The sequence below is a fragment of the Danio rerio genome, chromosome 22 (genome assembly GCF_052040795.2).
Source record: "Danio rerio strain M-AB ecotype USA chromosome 22, GRCz13ab, whole genome shotgun sequence".
NCBI lineage: Eukaryota > Metazoa > Chordata > Actinopteri > Cypriniformes > Danionidae > Danio > Danio rerio.
Genome location: NC_141042.1, coordinates 23,724,341 through 23,744,191, shown reverse-complemented (window position 1 = coordinate 23,744,191; position 19,851 = coordinate 23,724,341). Strand labels below are relative to the sequence as shown.

Sequence of the window (19,851 nt, the reverse complement as noted above, 5' to 3'; positions counted from 1 at the left end):
GGTCAGATTCTGCTAGGGCTGCACAATATATCGTTTCAGCATCGATGTGCGAGTCTGCAATAGTCACATCACAGGCATTTGCAATGTAGTTAGGATTGTAGTTGACTAGACATTAGTTACAATGTAATGGAATAATTTCAAATTTGAACTTTAGAGTGAAAGTTTATTATTTGCCTGTGTTTTTAAGGCTGTAAGACTGTAAGAATTTGAAGCAAACCTGAGCCATTTGGGCACAATAAATTAAACGCTTGTAGCTTAATGATTAATTAAACATTATATAATTACTTGCTTAGTTCAAATGATACAGTGTTAATTAGGGCTGGGCGATATGGCTAAAATTCTATCTCGATAATTATTTTCCATATCGAATAATAGAGGTATATATTTTGATACAAATTTCCAGATTTAAAAGGCACCAAAAGAGTACCCTAACGATCAATGAAGCCACAAAAATTAGGGGGTCCATTAAATGGCATAACATGTTTTCGGACACAATTTTTGGTGGCTAAAGATCTTGAAAATTTGATGCATCTCTAATCTCTACATCTCGGTGGCCGAAATTTAATACATTTCGATTGTATTGAATTCGGTACATGTCAAAAATTCAAAACATCTCGAATCTCTACATCTTAGTGGCCAAAAATTCAATATCAACACCCTTTTACATTCCCAAAGTTGAACATTTCTGTTGTGTGATTGTCTCTTAGATCATTTTAGAGTAAAAATGTCCAGAGCTTTGTTGTCATTATCATTGTTTTTGACAAATTTTATCGCAATTCATTATAACATCATTTATCAGCCCAGCTCGTGTTATTATTTATATTATTGTTGTTATTATTATTATTTTTATTATTAGTAGTAGTAGTAGTAGTAGTAGTAGTAGTAGTAGTAGTAGTTTAATACATTGATTATTTAGTTTCTGCTTTTGAATAATTTTTGACTCTCCAGAAAATAATAAATGATTGTCTTTTGTCTGTTGTGCTTAACAATGCTTGTCATTTTTTAAATGCTATTTAATCCAGATTCAATCCTCTACAAAATCATCCCAATTGATCAAAGTGATGTTTTTAAAACATTGGCATTCTCTGCACTGGCTTTACCAATAACATGAATTTGGGGGCGGGGCGATTTGTGTTGTTGACTAGTAGCAGATGGGTCAGTGGCTCAAATGGCACAGAAAGTCATTGCAGCTTTGCAGATATATTTGGAGGATATTTAAATTTACGTGTGTGGCTTTTTAATCTATAATAAAAGTGCATACATTGGTTCTATGTTTAAGTGTACATGCCAATGTAGTATAGTATCTTGTAAAGTTAACGTTTTAATTAGCTATGCTCTCATATGACATTTACTTAATCTTCAAAAGCAAATAATTTATTGATACAGGTAAATGCAGTTTTAAATTGTACAGGTAAATATAGTTACCCAAAATCACTATAGGCAGTTGAGATTATTTCATCCATTTTATGTCATTTAATTCATCTAGTTCATCCTTAGTTATAAATGCCTGATGACATAAATAATACTGACCAGACAGATTTCTCAGCCCAACTGTTACTGTGTGGCTTTCCTCTGATAGAACATTCTTTTAACGTAGGACGGTTTGACACTCTGATTGCATCATAGGGTGAGACAGTAGGAGGGAAGGGCCATGCCTTTTTTTTGCTTGTGTTTTTCCCAGCAAGTGTTTCAACCTCAGCCCCTCCACCCGCCCAACCATACCGACGCCGTTCGATGTTGAGACGTTTCGCTTTGGCTCTTGTTCTCGCCACCTGAGACTTCTTAACGCTTTGTCAGATCTGAGCTGTTTGTGCCAGGGCTAAACTTTTGTAAACTGCGAGCATTTGTCAGAATGTTTTTTTTACTCTGTTATTTTTTTTTCCTTTTTACCCCTCCCTCTTTTCATCATCAATCTTTCACGGTGGCTGGCTGGTTGGCCACAGTCGCTGAGCAGTAAGGAGCTTGTCACGGCTTCAGGGAGTACAGCGTGGGGAGTTTGACTGGCCTCTTGGGTCCCGCTCTTCTGCCTGATGGCTATTAGTCACTGCCAATTACCCACAATTCTTTGCAGGGCCACAGACTAAGTGACCTGACGCTTTGCTCAGTCTCATGTCTGTCACGGTGCGATTCTCAATGCCTTCCAACATGTGCGACATCATGGCATGTAATCGGTGTTTACCTTTGGCAGGTTGCCAAAACATTTCCACATGTCCTCCATCGGTCGAGCACACAGATGGCCCCGCCCACACTTTATTCTATTGGCTAAATTTTGAATATTAAAATAAGTTAATTAACTTTATAGGAGAGTTTATAGGTAAACAAACTAGTATATATTGGAGGTTGGCTGTCACGCATTAACAATTACACCATTGTAGTCATCAGATTGGTTGAACGACACTGTATGGATGGATTTATAAACGTGGCTGTTTAGGTTTTATCCCATTTCAAAGAAAATCCAATGTACAGGAGTTGGAGACAAGAGTGGAGTGATAAAAGTTTCATTCGGCCATGCTGAATGGCTCCTGTTGTAAATCATTGAGGTTGTTTTGTAATGAGAGGTGAATGCGAGACTTTAAATCTCTGCGCATGTAAGCTGAGATTTTCATTCCCCGAATACACATACATGCAGACTGAAAGCAGCTCTAGAAACCACCCACCTACATGCATTCATGAACATTCACAGCACTCTTGCCTCTATCTGTAAAAGTTGTTCTACAGCTCATAATCTGAACGTCTAGCCATTACTGTTCCCATATTGCACAGGATATTTTTTCTCTCTCTCATAGATCGTCTTTGTGTTACATCAAAATTTAATGTGGCTTTATATAATTGTCAGTTCATTGTAGGCTTGGGTGGTATCCAAATTTCGATACCGTCAAACGACATCCCTATTTTAACCCGGTATCCGGTAATACCTTGCATTGTAAAAAAAATAATAATAATTGACGTACGACTCAGATGGCGTCACTAAACTGTTGGCTTGTGCCTAAACCATTCTTAACTGAACACACACACACACACACACACACACACACACACACACACACACACAAACAAAACAAACAAACAAACAAACAAACAAACACTCCATCCACGTGCGTGCTTGCTCGAGAGCGATATTGTTAGACCGCATGCCCACTCCCTTTCAAATTACACCAGAGTTACCGAACGCTCATGCGCTTTATTCGGAAATCCATTCCCGCACCGCAAGAAATCTGGTCGGCTCCTGCGGTACAGCAGCGGAAATGCAGACCTCTAGTTCGTATTCACCACGTCTCCCTTCTCGTTCGGTCGTAACCGGAAATACTGCCAAACTGCAGGTCACATGGTGCGCGACTCGCCAACTCAACCTCACACCATCTTTTACAACAACAACAAAAAAAAGATGTCTGCAGAATTGTTGCAAACAATTTATATGTTGAAATTAAACAAACAAATTAAATTGAGTAATGTTCAACGAAAATAGTTTTTTAAATTCAGCCCAAATAAATTTTTTACAACCTCTCTTTATTTAGTAAATCCAAGGAATCATCATTGTTTTCTTGTATTTTAGATATGTAATGCATCTAAATGTTTGGTTTATTGAAGTAAATTAAGTAGCAGTAGCATTGTTATTCTGAAACTAAACTCAAACAAAAAGACGCTTCTCTTTTTCTCACTTGGGTTTTTGTGAAATCATAGGATTAAAAAGTATCAAAAATCTTTTATTTATCATTTATTTTTATTGTTATTATTTTTGTGACTGCTCAGTTAAATACCATTGGTATTTTGGGGTCCTAAAGCATTACGAATTGCACATTATACTAATATTGTTTCAGGATTTTGTGAAAAAGTTTACCTCATTTACATGTGCTTTACATGCTTAGTCTATAGTCATGTCGGAGCACTTGACAACCAAAACGACAATAGTGAACTACAGGACCATATGCCTGTAGACGTTTAGTGTTTGCTACAAAGTGACATCACCACCTACTGGCCTGGCGTGCAAAATACAGCATTTTTAGTCATTTTTAAAAGGAGTTCTTAAAGTTCAGTGAAGAAGTTGTAAAAATGTGGATTGTTTTATTCAATGTTTGACTGTTCTCAACCGAAGAAAGGGTGGGACATAATAGAGATCCTCCCCTTTAAAAAAAACAAAAACAAACAAACAGCCAATAGCGTTTTGCTTTATCACGGCTCTGCCAGTAATTAGTTGAGTAGTTGAGATAAAGTGATCAAATGTGAAGTGTCTTGAAGGGGCGGAGCATGTCAGATACTAGAGAGCCTTTGATTGGTCGTGATTTGATGAGAAATTGAAGTATAAGATGACGACTGACGTACTGAGATGACGAAAAAAAACATTGATCAATCAGGTGGAAGTGACAAACTACATGCTTTAAATATTTGTATCAGTTTTATATCTTCTAAATATGAATCTTGTCTTCGTTTTGGAGCACACTAGCTTATAGATATCCTTAAAACAGGTACTAACATCTAAAAAAAAAATTGTTTAATTTTATGGGACCTTTAATATTATGTTTTTTTATGTTAATGTATAATGTTAAACAGTATTTTATTTATTAGCTTATATTGAAATGTTTTGCCTTTTGATATTTATAGTCTATGAATGTTTATTCAATCATACAGTTGCTAAATCCAAGCCCTGATATTTTGTGATGTCATTCAAAAGTTAATGTTTTATTGACAACTTTTACTGTTCATATATATTACTGTTAAAACATTTGGGTTGTGAGGATTTTGAGTCTTTTACAAATGCAGTACAATGAAATATTATTATTGACATTTTTAATATCTGGTATCCATTTCAGTGATTCCATATTCTGCGATTCCTTAAAGTTGTTGTTTTATTGCATATTTTTAGTCTCGTAATAAAGTTAAAGTCAGAATTATTAGCCCCCCTTTGATTTTTGATTTTTTTATTTTCCCAAATGATGTTTAACAGAGCAAGGAAATTTTCACAGTATAACTGATAATATTTTCTCTTCTGGAGAAAGTCTTATTTGTTTTATTTCGGCTAGAATAAAAGCATTTATTAATGTTTTAAAAATCATTTAAAGGTCAAAATTATTAGCCCCTTTAAGCTCTTATTTTTGTTCGATAGAACGAGCCATCATTATGCAATAACTTACCTGATTACCCTATCCTTTCTAGTTAACCTAGTTAAGCCTTTAAATGTCACTTTAAGCTGTATAGAAGAGTCTTGAAAAAACATCTAGTAAAATATTATTTACTGCCATCATGGCAAAGATAAAATAAATCAGTGATTATAAATGAGTTATTAAAACTATTATGTTTAGAAATGTGCTGAAAAAAATCTTCCCTCCATTAAACAGACATTTGGGAAATAAATAAACAGGGGGGCTAATAATTCAGGGGGGCTAATAATTCTAACTTCAACTGTATATTACTGTTAAAAAGTTTACAAATACATACTTTGTAATATTATTATTGCTGTTTAAATAACTGTTATCCATTTCAGGATTTTTAAAATGGTTACTTACACTCATAATTTAATGTTGAATTTTCAGCAGCGATTATTCCCAGCGTAACATGCTCCTTCAGAAATCATTCTGATAAGTTGATTTGATGATCAAGAAACATTTCTTATTGAAAACAATGTGGAAACCTTGAGTTCTTTTCCCTTAAGACTGTTCAATGCATAATAGAAAGTTAAAGAAAGAGCAATAATAAAAATGTAATTATAATTTTCTCAACATTATAAATACCTCTGAATGTAAATACTTTCAGATTTAATATTTCAAAATTTCTGAAAATAAATCCAAAAACTTTTTCGACATTCATGTACAAACTGTTGTGCGTTTCCCCCACACTGTACACACGCATGGCTGCGTTTGTTGTTAGTAACCTCTCTTTAGTCTAAAACTCCTCAGTCTGAAACCTTTGTCAATGAAGCATCCATGGATGAACTCCTCGCATTGCAAACCAGACAGTCTAACTCTCTCTCTCTCTCTCTGTCTGTCTGTCTCTATCTGTCTTTTTTTTCTGTTCCAGTGGGCACCCCATATTACATGTCTCCCGAGCGAATACACGAAAACGGATATAACTTCAAATCTGACATCTGGTCGCTAGGCTGCCTGCTCTATGAGGTAAGGTATAGAAACCCATCCCATCACTCCCTCCCCCTGCCATTTATACACCCCAGCCCTCCCAAACTCTTCCCAAGCTTCTGTCTCCTTTTGAGAGACGCAATCCTACACCTTGCGGTCTGCCGGGGCGAAATTACAATTTGGTTTTATTCTCCAAGGTAGGATACCTGGAGTATGTTCCCAAGCCGATGAGGAAATTTGAATGACATTTACATGTGTTTTAAATAACATGTCCGGCTCTTGCTGCTAAATGATACCGACTGCTTTGATTAGGGTTTAATAGCGTACGCTGCTTGATGTAGAAGACTAGGATTCATTTGTTTCAGAGCAGCAGTTTTCTCTTTAGTCCACAGATTAAATTGAAAGTGAAGTTGCAAGAAGGTCAGCAGGGTTTTTTTGGGCGTAGAGCTAAACGTTTGGAGCTCATAAATATAGGTTGGTTAAAAAAAAAAAAGAAAACTCTGTCATTTATTTACCTTCAGGTGGTTTTAAACCAATGTGTCTGTCGTCTGTGCACTCTCAGAAATAAAGGTACAGGAGCTGTCACTGTGGCAGGACCTTTTTAAAAGATACATATTTGTACCCAAATATTCCACAGTGGTACCTAAAAGGTGCATATTAGTACCCATATGTACCTAAAAAAGACCTTTGATATACTATTATGGACCCTTGAGGTACAAATCTGTATCTTGTATCTTTTGAAAAGGTACTGCTACAGTGACAGCTCCTGTACCTTTATTTCTGAGAGTGTGGGACACAAAAGGTACAAACTCCTTTTAAGCAATGAAATGTGATATAAAAGTAAATGTAAACCGGGGCTGTCGGGTTTAAGAAAATACCTTAAAAAGGTAAATTTGACTCCATTCCGAATCTTTTGAAAACATTAAATAATTTTTTAATTACGTTGAGGAAGTTGTTATTCATTAATAAGCTTATGTTAGGGTGAACAGGAATTATATCGTTGATTCAAAGTTGATGTTGACAACCAAATCTGACAATTTGTGAATTAATCATTGATTATTAATATGATAACTCAAGAATGATTCAATCACAAATTAGACGTAGCTACTTTTTGTCGTCATAAATGCACCAAGAAGAGTTACAATTTTCAGTGATTAACTATAGGCTTTGGTCTTTTCAGAGTGATACGCATGCTTTCGATATAATCACCCTTAAGCTGCAGTCACACTAGAGTTTGGTCTTGCAAATTCTTTAATACGGCGCTGTGATAAGGGCCGGGTTTAAACAAGATGATTAGACATTTAAAAAAGCGATCGCTTGGTCCATGTTTTAAATTTCTGTTTTGATCCTCGATTGGTCTCATGCAGTTAAGTGATGCGATTTCACAGGTCAGAGTTCACCAAGCTTAAACTTTGCCACGCAGTGAACTGCGAAACTTGTCACACGAGGTTGCATTTCCGGTCTGACACATTCGCGTGCAAATGAATGCAAGACTATGGGGAGAAAAGTCCATTGTGACCGCAGCTTATACATAGTGAGGGGTCCCGTCACTCCACACATAATAATCGATAAAATCAACCTGGGAAAATTAGATCGATTATAGGTTCTGAATTTCGAATTCGATGAATCCCCCAGCCCTAAACCATAGAGCGAAACAGATGGCATAATGGGAAAATGTAAGTTTGCGTACTCCTGGTTGGAGAAAGACAAGGGTAAACAGCGGCATAAGCCTGTGCCTGAAAACAATCATGTAATTTATTCTTTCAAGCTTTGTTTTTGTCTGAGCTTATCTGACTTCTGTTGTATGGTTGTGCTCCATTGATGTATTTAACTACAATTGTTTAACTACAACTGGTTATTGACAACTGTTTATTAAGTTAAAGATTTGATACTGATTAAAACTTAAAGTGGCGATGAGGTTTTGAAATATTCTGAGAAGATCTTTAAAAAGTCTTAAAAAGGTATTGAAAGACATTATAAATCACATAACATTGATTTTGAACAATAGATCCACTTACTTAAAGTAAATGTTGAGTGAGTTACATTTTTAGATTTTTTACATTTCAAAGTGTTTTTCAGAATGATGACAGAATTGACATTTGGTTGGAAATATCGCTTTAAGGCAGTAGATAGTTTGAGTTCTTATGTAACACGTCTCCGTTCAAAAGTGGCCATTTTGTGTGCTTTTGGCCCTGGTTTCCTCATAAACAGGTGAACGTGGCCACCTGCAATGGGTAGCGGCAATCTGTAAATGACACCATGCTTCATCCCACGGGACGCTCTGGCTACCAAAAACCGGTGTATAAACACACGCAAGCAGGCGCAAATTCACACTCTCACGCTGTGGAAATGGATACATTGTTAGTCCGGTACCCATTCTATCCCTTCAATCCCTTGAGTGTATTTTTTTTCTCTCCTCCACTTCGTCTTTTTTGCCTGTTTTTTGGGGGGAAGCTTACTAGTAGCTACACCTCCCAAAGTGCCTGGGGCTGAAAAACAACCATCTGAGTTCACCGCTGCTTGGAGACACTGTTTCTTGGCACTAATTAGTCTCCCATAATGCACCAGGCCCATCAGTGTGATCAGTCTGCCCTGCGTAGCGATGGCAATGGGTCAGCCAAGTGTAGGGAGAAGGCAAACGGGGAACAGTTGTGATCTCTTAAGCTTCTGTTAAAGCCAGGTCTGGGCTTGGCCTCGAACAGATCGGCGCTGTCGCACCCCTGGTACACAGAGACTTTCATCTTGTCCCGTTTCCAGCGGGTCACGTGACCTGGAGGGGGTGGAGAGCCAGGAGGTGATGAATTGACATCTGTTTGAGTGACAGATCTGATGAGCGTCAAACCCGGCGGCAGTCGCTGTGATGTTACAGTAAAGCGCTATTTTTTTTTCTTCTTTTATTATAATTGAGTTCTCAGTTTATCATAAGGATGTGGAGTATTTTTTCATTTAACAAATTAAATGACACTAAGATTTGAAATACATATATGATAATGTGTATGCATGTTAAAAGAAGAATGGCTGAAGAAAAATTGTCTCTAACTAAATTAATTTAATTCATTTATTTTATTTTGTGAAGATAAATTAAAGATTGTTTTTTTTTTTTTAGCTTTTTGTGTTTTTTTCCACATTTTATTTATGTTTTATTAAAAAAATAATTAACTTTTTTTTATGCTTTTATTTTTTATGTTATATTTGTTACATTATCAAGGTTCAATGCTAAGGATTTTTTTCTGATTGGGCCAGTGTTTCAGATTTTGAAATAAAATGTATGATTTGATGTAAATTATATAATATAATAATAATAATAATAATAATAATAATAATTCTATCTATCTATCTATCTATCTATCTATCTATCTATCTATCTATCTATCTATCTATCTATCTATCTATCTATCTATCTATCTATCTATCTATCTATCTATCTATCTATATATATATATATATATATATATATATATATATATATATATATATAAATATGAAAAACGCGATGGTTACAGCAGATTGGTCTAAAATACAGGATACTCCCAGGATAAAACAGGAGTGTTGGCAGGTATGCTTACCAGTTAAATAATGTTTTGATCTGCTGTAGTTAGAAATCAGAATGTAAGCGATAGGGCTTAATATGTGGTTCTGTCGCCATCTTGTGGAAAGAAAACTTCAACCGTCTTTGGTCTACACCAAATTAAAAATTTTAAAATAGGCACTATTGTTACAAATAAACTGCATAGTTGCAATCTAAACAACTACATTCTTGACTAAAAAAAGCCTCAAAAGTACATTTTGTTGTCTAACAGCAGTAATATTTGTCAGTAGCAATCAGTAATATCAGTAATAATTTTGCTGGCTGTATGTGGGCGGAGTAATACGTAACACAAAGGGTAAAAAGGCTGTATGGGTGCTGATGTTACTTTAATATCTCATGGCTATCAGCCAATCAGATTTGAGAACCAGACAGAACTGTTGTATAAGTATATACTAGGGGTGTAACGATTTATCGTTGTACGATTTATTGCGATGCAAAAAATGTCTCTATGCATCGTAGCGTTATGACGATTTGATTACGATATGACGTCCGTTTTCTCTTATTAGTTGAGCTGTTTGCACGTGAGCTACGTTCCACCTGCTGTCGCACATGAGTTCAGATTGCAGCAGCAGTAATGTTAGCAGACCAAGATGAGTGAAGTTGAAATAGAGGCTGACCCATCCTCTCAAAATCAGACGTCTGGCAACATTTCGGTTGTACAGTCATTGCTTAAGACTCGTCCGCTTTTTGACACGCATACTGGGTCAAACATCCTAAGTTTTAAAGACTTCACTGTGATTTACATACTTTGCACAGCGACATGGATACCTCCTAATGGTGTTGAAAGAGTCACATACTGTATTTATAAGGTACAATTCACCCTAAAATATCATTCTGTCTTCATATAATGATGTATTGGCGGCCGCAAAATCACACATGACATGAGCTGACCGAGAGCTGTTACTACAGAGGGCGGACTATGATAGACGCGCGCGTATGGCAAGCCTTTTTAGCATTTAAACCTTTGATCTGACTATCCATAAATATATTTACAGTAGAGTTATCTCTAATTATATTTTGACTAGTCATAATTATAATTCGACTAGTCAAAATATAATTAGAGATATCTCTAAATGAATTTAATTAAATATGAATTAAATATATTTATGGATAGACAGAACAAAGGTTTAAATGCTAAAACGGCTTGCCATATGCGCGCGTCTGCTTCAGTGAATAGAACCTGCAGGTTGTGAATACTAAAGTAGTAAACAACATTCAGTTTGTGGAACAGAGTGATCTTTCAGGAGCCCGCGTGGGAAGTATGAACAGCACTTAGCAGTGGAAATGAAATCGAAAACGTACACATTATTTAAACAATCATATCGCATTTTAGAGTTATGATTACGACGAGCATTAACCCTTTTGAGTACAGAGGTACACAAAAATGCACGTCAACATGATACACTTGATAGCGCCGACATCAGTGACGCCGAGGAAATAGTAAACCTGCCTAAACTGCTGAAAAGAGTCACGACTGTCCTGTGTAATGAAAAGACGGCCACCCTGTCACTCATCATGCCCAACATGAAGACAGCCATCCATAAAAACCTCTCAGACAGATACACATAAGGATTATCTTATAGAACTGTTGATTACCTGGAAATGTGGATTTTTTTTTTTTGCACACACAAAAAACGCAAGTGACCAAGCAAAGCCTTAAGCTCTTACTTTTAAATTCAATTGAATAGAAAGTGTTTGTTTTTTTGCACTTTTACTTAAATTGTTCCTTTATTTTGTCTCTGTCATTTCAATAATAATAAGTTTTTAAATTGTTTTATTTTCCAAAGAAAGGCCTGTTTAATATATTTTCTAAAATAAGGTTCAGTTTAACAAGTTGAAACAAAAGAAATACATAAAAAATAGTTTACTTGGTAAAATTTGCATTTCAGTTAAATTTTCAAATTTTATTCCAAATGTCGTGATACATATCGAATCGTGAACATTATATCGTAATACACATCGTATCGTGAGCTGAGTGTATCATTACACCCCTAGTATATACACATAATAAGTATACACAGTACGCCCACGTATATCATGTCAAAACAAAATTTATTTGTGATGCGATTAATCTTTGTCAAGCATTATGATAAATGCATATATAAATTACAAAAAAAAATCTATACAAATTTTGAGAATCTTTAATAAGTAACAGTAATAAACTATATTATAATACGTATTATGAAATTTAAAATGAGTAAAATGTTGTCAGAACAGCAGTATCAATCTGACATGTTTACTTTAATAACCCCAAAGATGCTAAATTGAACAAACAAGCTGGCTTATGTCCGAGATGTAGGTTTGAAATCCATTTTTAATGTATTTTTGAATAATTTAATAGATGACACACAAGTATATTACATCATGTCATTGACTGTACTGTACATATAGGCCCATATATTGTGCACATCCAGTTTCATAATTTATTTTGCTGTGTCTGTGTGTGTCTTAATAGACAATCGAAAACCAGCTGCAGTGCTGAACTGCTGAATTGGTAATTTGCAGACTTGTGCCATCTTCCATTGATCCTCATTGATCTATTTTGTGCGAAAGGTCTATATGTGTGCATGTAATTCCTTTATACTGAGAGCATGAATCTTTCAGTCGATCTGTTTTGGGGGGATTGGAGGGGGGTGTCGAGGCCTCGATTGAAAATCATCAATACCTGTGCATTGTATTCCTCCATATGCATCTGCTATTCCGTTTGATGCCCATGTTCTCGGTTGGAGCTCATTTGGTCAGCTGACGTTGGCTGGCCGACCATCCTGTGATGAATAGGTGGGGTGCAGGACAAGGCCAGAGTCGGGGTTGACTCCCAAACGGCCTTCACGGCAGACGGGACACGTGCTCTCCGTGGCGCATCTGTCAATAGCGCTGCACTGTACTCCACGGTCCATCTGCATTATTGACAGTTTTCTGCAACATGGAGGAAACGTGTGGTTTCTTGCCAGGTGAAAGAATCGAGGGTCACAGGCTCTGTTTGGGTGTTTAGATTGGTAATATTTTGGGTGTGGAGTGAAGAAGTCAATAAATGTTTTAGTAAGCAGGAAGTTTTTGGAGTAGGTCAGCAGTTGGCAGACGTGCATTGCATTATCCTAAAATTTTTTGACAATGTTGAAGTTTTTGGAGAAATCGGCCATTTTTAATCTGGTATTGGTGATGGCAGCTTAAAGACTCTTTTCATATGGAAAAAGAAGTCACATGCATTGGTCAGGTGTGATTTTTATTTTCACAGACTTCAACAGAGTGTAAAAATCTTGATGGTTCTGTAGGTCTTGTCTATCAAATCTGATCTTTATTTTGTATTCTCTTTTGGATTCAAGTTAGGTAATTGGCTGGGCCATTCTACAGCTTGATTTTGTTTCTCTAGAAGCATTTGAGAGTTTTCTTGGCTGTGATTTGGATCATTGTCTTGCTGAAATGCCCACTCTGGTTTCATCTTAGTCATCCTGGCAATGTAGATGTTGGACTGAAGCAGCGAATATTAATATACAAGGACAAAGGGCAGAGGATTGCTGAAGAACTACTGAAAGATTTTAGCTACTGTCTGGGCTTTCTCTGCCCTTTTACACCTCCCTTTCTTCATGTGTTCTATACGTTTTTCCTGAGTTATTTCATTTTATTACACATGACTTAATTTGTAAACTAATTTGATTTGTTTTCTTTTCACATATGGATTTCTTTGGTTGTCATCAACATCTGGTGAAAATTTCAAGTCAACAGCACCTTTAGAAATATGTTTTTGCGAAAAATAGTAACGTGTTGATTACTTATTTCCCCCGCTGTATAGTGGTAGCACACAAGTGATTTTATTTTAAAGTCACCCCAAAATGAAAATTGTGTTATAAATTACTCACCCTTATGTTGTTCCAATCCCCCGAGGCCTTGCGTTCATCTTCGCAAAAACAATTAGGGTATTTTAGATTAAATCTTAGAGCTCTCTCTCATCCTCTATAGAAAGCAATGTTTTTCAGACTTTCAGAGCCCAGAAAAGGAAGCAAAACATTCCAGGTGACTTCTGTGGTTAAACTGTAATCATACAAAACCCCAATAACACTTTTGTGAGGCAAAAGTCAGGTTGTGTGTTTACTATAGGGAACACTTTGAATCAGCAGCGCAACATGCAAGAGCTGTTTTTCCTATAGTAAACACACATTCTGACCTGACATACAGTAGGTGAACAATGTGATTTCACTCTTTTTTTTTTTTTTTGTCACACAAATGTGTTCTTGGAGCTGTTGAACCACTAAAATCATATGAAGTGTTTTGACAATGTGTCTGGACTTTAAATGTCTCTGGACCATTATTGTTTCGAGATCAGATACAGTTGCGGTCGAAAGTTATCAAGATTTATTGATAGTATTTATTAAATTTCTCATTAATTGTGTTTTATTAACGTCTACCCCTATCCAACGCTAAACCAAACTATCACAGTAATGTAACAACAGAAGTTGTACTGAGTATTGTTTGTTAATTATTAAATTACCCAAAAAATTTAATTTTATTAACGTCTACCCCCTACCCAACCATAAACCAAACCATCACAGTTATGCAAATATATGAATTATTGTTAAACAGTGTTACAAAAATGATGCTGTATTGATGTGCGTATCCACAGCTGTATACTATCTAGACTTTACCCTGGACCATTGCTGTCTAGAGGATGAGAGAGCTCTAGATTTCCTCTGTAACATCTTCATTTGTGTTCTGAAGCTGAGCGAAGGTCTGAGGGGGTTGTAAGTGAACTAATCCTTTAAATGCAGCAAACTAAGATACTAATAAGAAACATCTAGATCTTTCGTTTTGTAGCCCTTTTTCTCAGAGAAAAGGTTTCACACTGGAAACAAAAAGTGTATAATTTTGTGACAATAATTCCTTATATTTATCTAGCGCTTTTCTGCAAATTCAAAACGCTTTACACATTGGGGGGAATTTCCTCATTCACCACCAGTGTGCAGCATCCACCTGGATGTCGCAAGGACAACCATATTGTGCCAGACCGCACACCCCAAACTAGCTGATTGGTGGAGAGGAGATGAAGCCAATTGTGATATGGGGATGGTTAGGAGGCCACGATGGACAGCGGACAGTAGGCAAACTCCTACGACCACAGAGAGTCCTGCCCTCGGTCAGGACAAAACAAATTCTTAAACAATGTTCAAGATAAAGCTGAAAGTGCAATTTTGGACAGGTACATCAATTTGTGATGTAACGAAAAGGATAAACTAGTTTAAAAGTCAGATTCCTGTAAAATCTATAGTCTTAAGTACACTTTATAAGTCAAACATAACAATGGTATCATAACAAATTTTGCCAATAGTATTTCCAACTTTGTTTGTTCCTTTTAAAAGAAATAATCTTTACATTTTTGCATAAAAGAAATTTTTGCTTAAACAATAACTACAATGATGTAAGAAACAAAATAATAATGTTCAAATACAAGTTCAATCACTTAAACTAACTGAAGCAATAAGCCCAAAATCCTCAGGCAATCCAAGATCTAGGTAGCATTTGTTTCGTCAGTAGATCATTAAATAAGATTTTTTTTCTAGAGAATTTATAAAAATGCAGATCAAAGGTTACTGGCAGTTTCAGATTCAGAAAACCCGCACTAAAGTGCAGTGGCTCTTGCTGGTACGGGTCGTCTGAAGTGAATTGATGAAGGAGCTGGACATTATTTACAACACAGTTGCTTTTAATTTACAGCTTTGCCAAACTGCCAAGCGTAATCATTATTGTCTGACATCCTTTCATGTTTATGTGAAATCTACACATGTGAATGCAGCACAATATTGTTCATGAATTCACTGAAAGAACTGGGACTTACCAATCATTGATGGTCTGCTGTCAAGTAGATCAAGCAAATGCATTGATATTACCATCATTTATTTACAGTTCCTACTGTATGTTGCATAAACACGTTTTATGAATTTAGATGTGGATCTGTATATGCAGATTATAAAATGTGTTGTTTTCTTTAAATGAAGAACTGATGGAATGAGCAGATCTTCTGCTGTAGAGATTCAAATCATGACCCACAGAGTTCAATAAATGTGCTTTTCAGTTGACTCCAATGGAACCTTGAATTAGACTTTTGGATACTCATCTATATTTTCCTTCCCCCAATGATCAAGACAAACTTTGTGGCTTGAATTAGGCTATGATCTCCTATCCTTGGAGCTCTGATGCAACTGGTTTTGGTGTTGAGTTTTATGATGCTGAAAATGAAAGGATCGTCTCAAGCTACCCAGATGGTCCTTCTCCATGTCCTCGCCGTTTCCGCCCAGCACCGTCTCCTCTTTCTATTAAAGACAGACCGAGTTCATATTGGTGGATCTCTGTGTTCACGGCCTTTTGAAGTTCTCTTAAACCTCCTCTTAATAGCCGTCCTCGAAGGTGTTTCGGATTTATGTTGGCATAAATAAGAGGCAGAGACCACTGCATCTCCCTTCAACACAAAAAACACAAGGCCAGGTTTTCCTGCTCTTGGTTTTACAATTAAGTCACATCTTCATTTACGACCATGTGTTTTGAGTAGAACGTCGGAGATGAGAACCAAATCCGCTACATGGCGGATTAACAAGAGCGCTAAAAGTAAACAGATTAGCATGCAGGCCGTGCAAGATGGGTGTTGCATTTTTGATACGTGTTGCTAATGAAATTCTGTCATTAAATAAGAATTCTTAGTCCGTCGTGGGCGGGATGCGGTGTAGCACTTCATTTTCGAAGCTCGGGAAGTTTGTGTATGATAGTTTCTTTTTTTGCCAAATTTTCGAGGAAAGTGTTAATCCCACACCTGAATAGTAAACATCCATCAAGACGTTTGAGCTAATTAAACCCTCCCCGCATCCTATTCAAATATAGATTACCCAGTATACCTTGGTGTCTTCTCACCACGGATCTCAGATTTTAATTTGATAGCTTAGTGAATTAATTCGGCCCAGCCGTGTACAGCTGCGGAATACTCATGTTCTTTAAAGATGCTTTGGGAGAGCGGTGTACGTGAACGCCGGCGTCTCGGAAGAACTCTTAACATTCTGATGAGCTGCCGCACCCATGTTTTGCTAATGATGCATAAAACCGAGCAGCGTTGCACACTCATTCTGCAAATTTACAAACATAACACGTGTCTGGAACTTTTCCTCATGCTGGGGTGATTGCGCTACTAAGAGAAGAAGAAGTGGTTTTTCTTCTCATTTGTTCTGGAGGAAAAGCCAGAGTGCTTAAGCATTGCTGTGTGTGTGTGTAGATTTGGTGTTCATACGAGTCAAGGTCTGTTTGTGGCGTCAGACGGGGACTTTTTTTTTTATGTCGCAGAATATGGATTCATATTTAATTGTGCTCGTTCCGTATGCCGGCGCTTCCATTTGATTAATATATCATTAAAGAAGAGTGCAAGAAGGATGAGCAGTATGAAATAATGATGGTTTTCTCACACTTCGACATGACTCTTTTCATGCGCTACGCCCTCTTCTAGAACTCCTGAGAACGGGGACCTTCGCTGGTTTAATTGGCATGCAAAGACTCCAGCAGAGTCTAAAGATCAATATTAAGACAATGGCAGGATCTCCTTGATTGAGATGAATGGCGATTTGATGAGTCGATATTGATTTTCATGTAATGGCTGATATCTGATAAAGGAATGGCATTAAAATTCTGTTTGAATATTGAAAAGTATAATAGATATTGGTTAATGCCGCATGTGAATCTAGGCATCATTTAATGATGATATACAATAGGAGAAATGCAAACTCTTTTTTTAAAATTGCTAATGATTGCGTCTAATGGGTTATTAAATTATTAGAGTATATTATTAAACAGACTTTTATAGACAACCTAGGAAACTTTATTCCATTAGGAAACTATAATTCTTTTGTCTTTACAAGCGTGGTGGCACCGTGGCTCAGTGGTTAGCACTGCTACCTCAGAGCAAGAAGGTCACTGGTATGAGCCCTGGCTGGGTCAGTTGGCCTTTCTCTGCAGAGTTTGCATGATCTCCTCGTGTTTGTGTCAAGGTTATTATAGTTTATGAAAAACAACATTTTTATTAACTGAAAAAAATTAAAAACTAGAGTTTAAAAAAAAAACTAGAACTAATTAAAACTGTATTGTATAAATACAAAAATAACTAAAACTGACAAAAGTTATAGCCAAAACGTCTTTCGTTTATGTTTTTGTAAATGTATTTATAACATGAGCCTACTGTAAGCCTTTTAGAAGTAAATCTGTTTACTTCACGCTGCCAGGAGTTTGACCCGTACAGCACCACTGTCATTTTTCTGCCATGGCCAAATCAAGCCTGTCTCCTTCAGTCATCCTTGCTGTTGCTCCCGCAGCAAAAATAACGAGTAGACATGACAGCAACACGGTGACATCACTAAATACAACCTGAGTAGACACTTAAAAGTCTTAATTTAACACATTTGTGCCCAATAATCGGTTTTATTTCCATATTAAAGATCCTGATTGTGAACGAATCGTTCATTTTAACCAGATATTCTGAGTGAACCAACTGAACTAGTTCTCCAAATCAAACTACTAACTTTTTAATATGCCTGATAACCTCTCTGACTCAAAATAAACCAATTTTCCGAGTTACTCAGTTTATTAGAACAGTACTCCGAGATCAGATTTGAAAAGCTATGAAACGATAATACTGCGCACGCATGAATCAGCAGTTAAACCAAACTATGCTTTAAAGATCCAAACATACTGTTTCACCTTAGAAGCAGCCTTGCACACATTGTACTTAGGGCTGCTATCTTGTGGGCTGTTGTAATTGAGTTTGAGGATGGGTAGATGTTAATGATAGATGATTTTGTTCATGTTTTCTCTAAATACACGTTTCAAAAAATGTGTCTTTTTTAATTATTACCATATTTATTCTGAGGATTTTGAATCTAACACCTAACAAATATCCATACAAAACTAAAACTAACACTCAACTAATAAAAACTAATAAATCTGCTTCTAAAAGTAAATTAAAACTAACTGAATTTAAAAGCTCAGACTAATGAAAACTAAAAGAAAAATCTGAAACTATTATAACCTTGGTTCGTGTGTGTTTCCCCACACAGTCCTAAGAAATGCACTATAAGTGAATTGAATGAGCCAAATTGGCCCTAGTGCATGTGTGTATTGGTGTTTCCCAATACTGGGTTGCAGCTGGAAGGGCATCCGCTGCGTAAGACATATGCTGGATAAGTTGGTGGTTCATTCCACTGTGGTGACCATTGATAAATAAAGGGACTAAACCAAAGGAAAATGAATTAATGAAGCTCTTTACAGGCAGTTAACAAATTGACAATATAAAAATAAATGATAAAAATTACTAAATGAATACATATAGGGCTGTGAAGCTGTGTGTGTGTAAAGTTAAACTTCATGCACAAATACAAATCCTATATTAGCCAATACTATTAAAAAAACCTCAACCGATAAAAAATATGGTTCTGATTGGCATGTTTGTGTCCCTAGATGCAAAATCCAAGTGGAAGATAAATCTAAAGTAACCACTGACACTGTTATGATTCAATTCAATCAATCTTTATTTCTATAGCGATTTTACAATGTAGATTGTGTCAAAGCAGCTTAACAGAAGTTCAAGTAAACTGAAACTGTCATTCCACTTTAAATTTTTACTGCTGAAAGTCCAAACACTGAAGAGCAAATCCATTAGTGCGCAGCTCTACAAGATCCAAACCAAGCAAGCCAATGGTGTGGAACAAACTTCACCAATTGATGAAAGTGATGTTGGGCATGGCCATTTCTCCTCTGGCCAAACTTCCTGTGCGGAGCTGCAGTTCTAGGTGCTAGCGACAACAACAGTAAAGCTTCATTTAGATTTGATTTGCATTTAATTTTTTTCTTTTTTCAGCTTGAATTGAATTGTCCACTGTAATCCCTTTCATACAATCGTCTGCATGTGTGAACAGGCCCTTTTTTGGAAATACTGGTAAATTCGTTCCAGCAATTTTCCGGAAAAAGAAATTGTAACATTACCGGTAATTTGCCGGAATGTTTTGCTGTGTGAATGCAGAAAGAAGATTGCCGGAAAGAGCGCATTTACATCTAGAATGATGTCTACTCCAGCCAAACAGAACATTCAGACGCGTTCACATCCAAGCTGTTTATGAAAATAAAAGCTTTTGAATATTTTTTCCACACATTTAGCTGCTAGATGTTAGTCAGATA

At 36.4% G+C, this 19,851-nt stretch overlaps 1 protein-coding gene across 1 annotated transcript in view; it reads left to right on the top strand.

The window, feature by feature from the left end:
- The window catches only part of nek7 (NIMA-related kinase 7), a 126,723-nt gene that overhangs the window by 84,122 nt on the left and 22,750 nt on the right, over positions 1-19,851 (top strand). Inside the window, 1 exon segment of the mRNA NM_001003617.1 lies at positions 6,013-6,107. Within this exon segment, the coding sequence (NP_001003617.1) occupies positions 6,013-6,107 (95 nt within the window).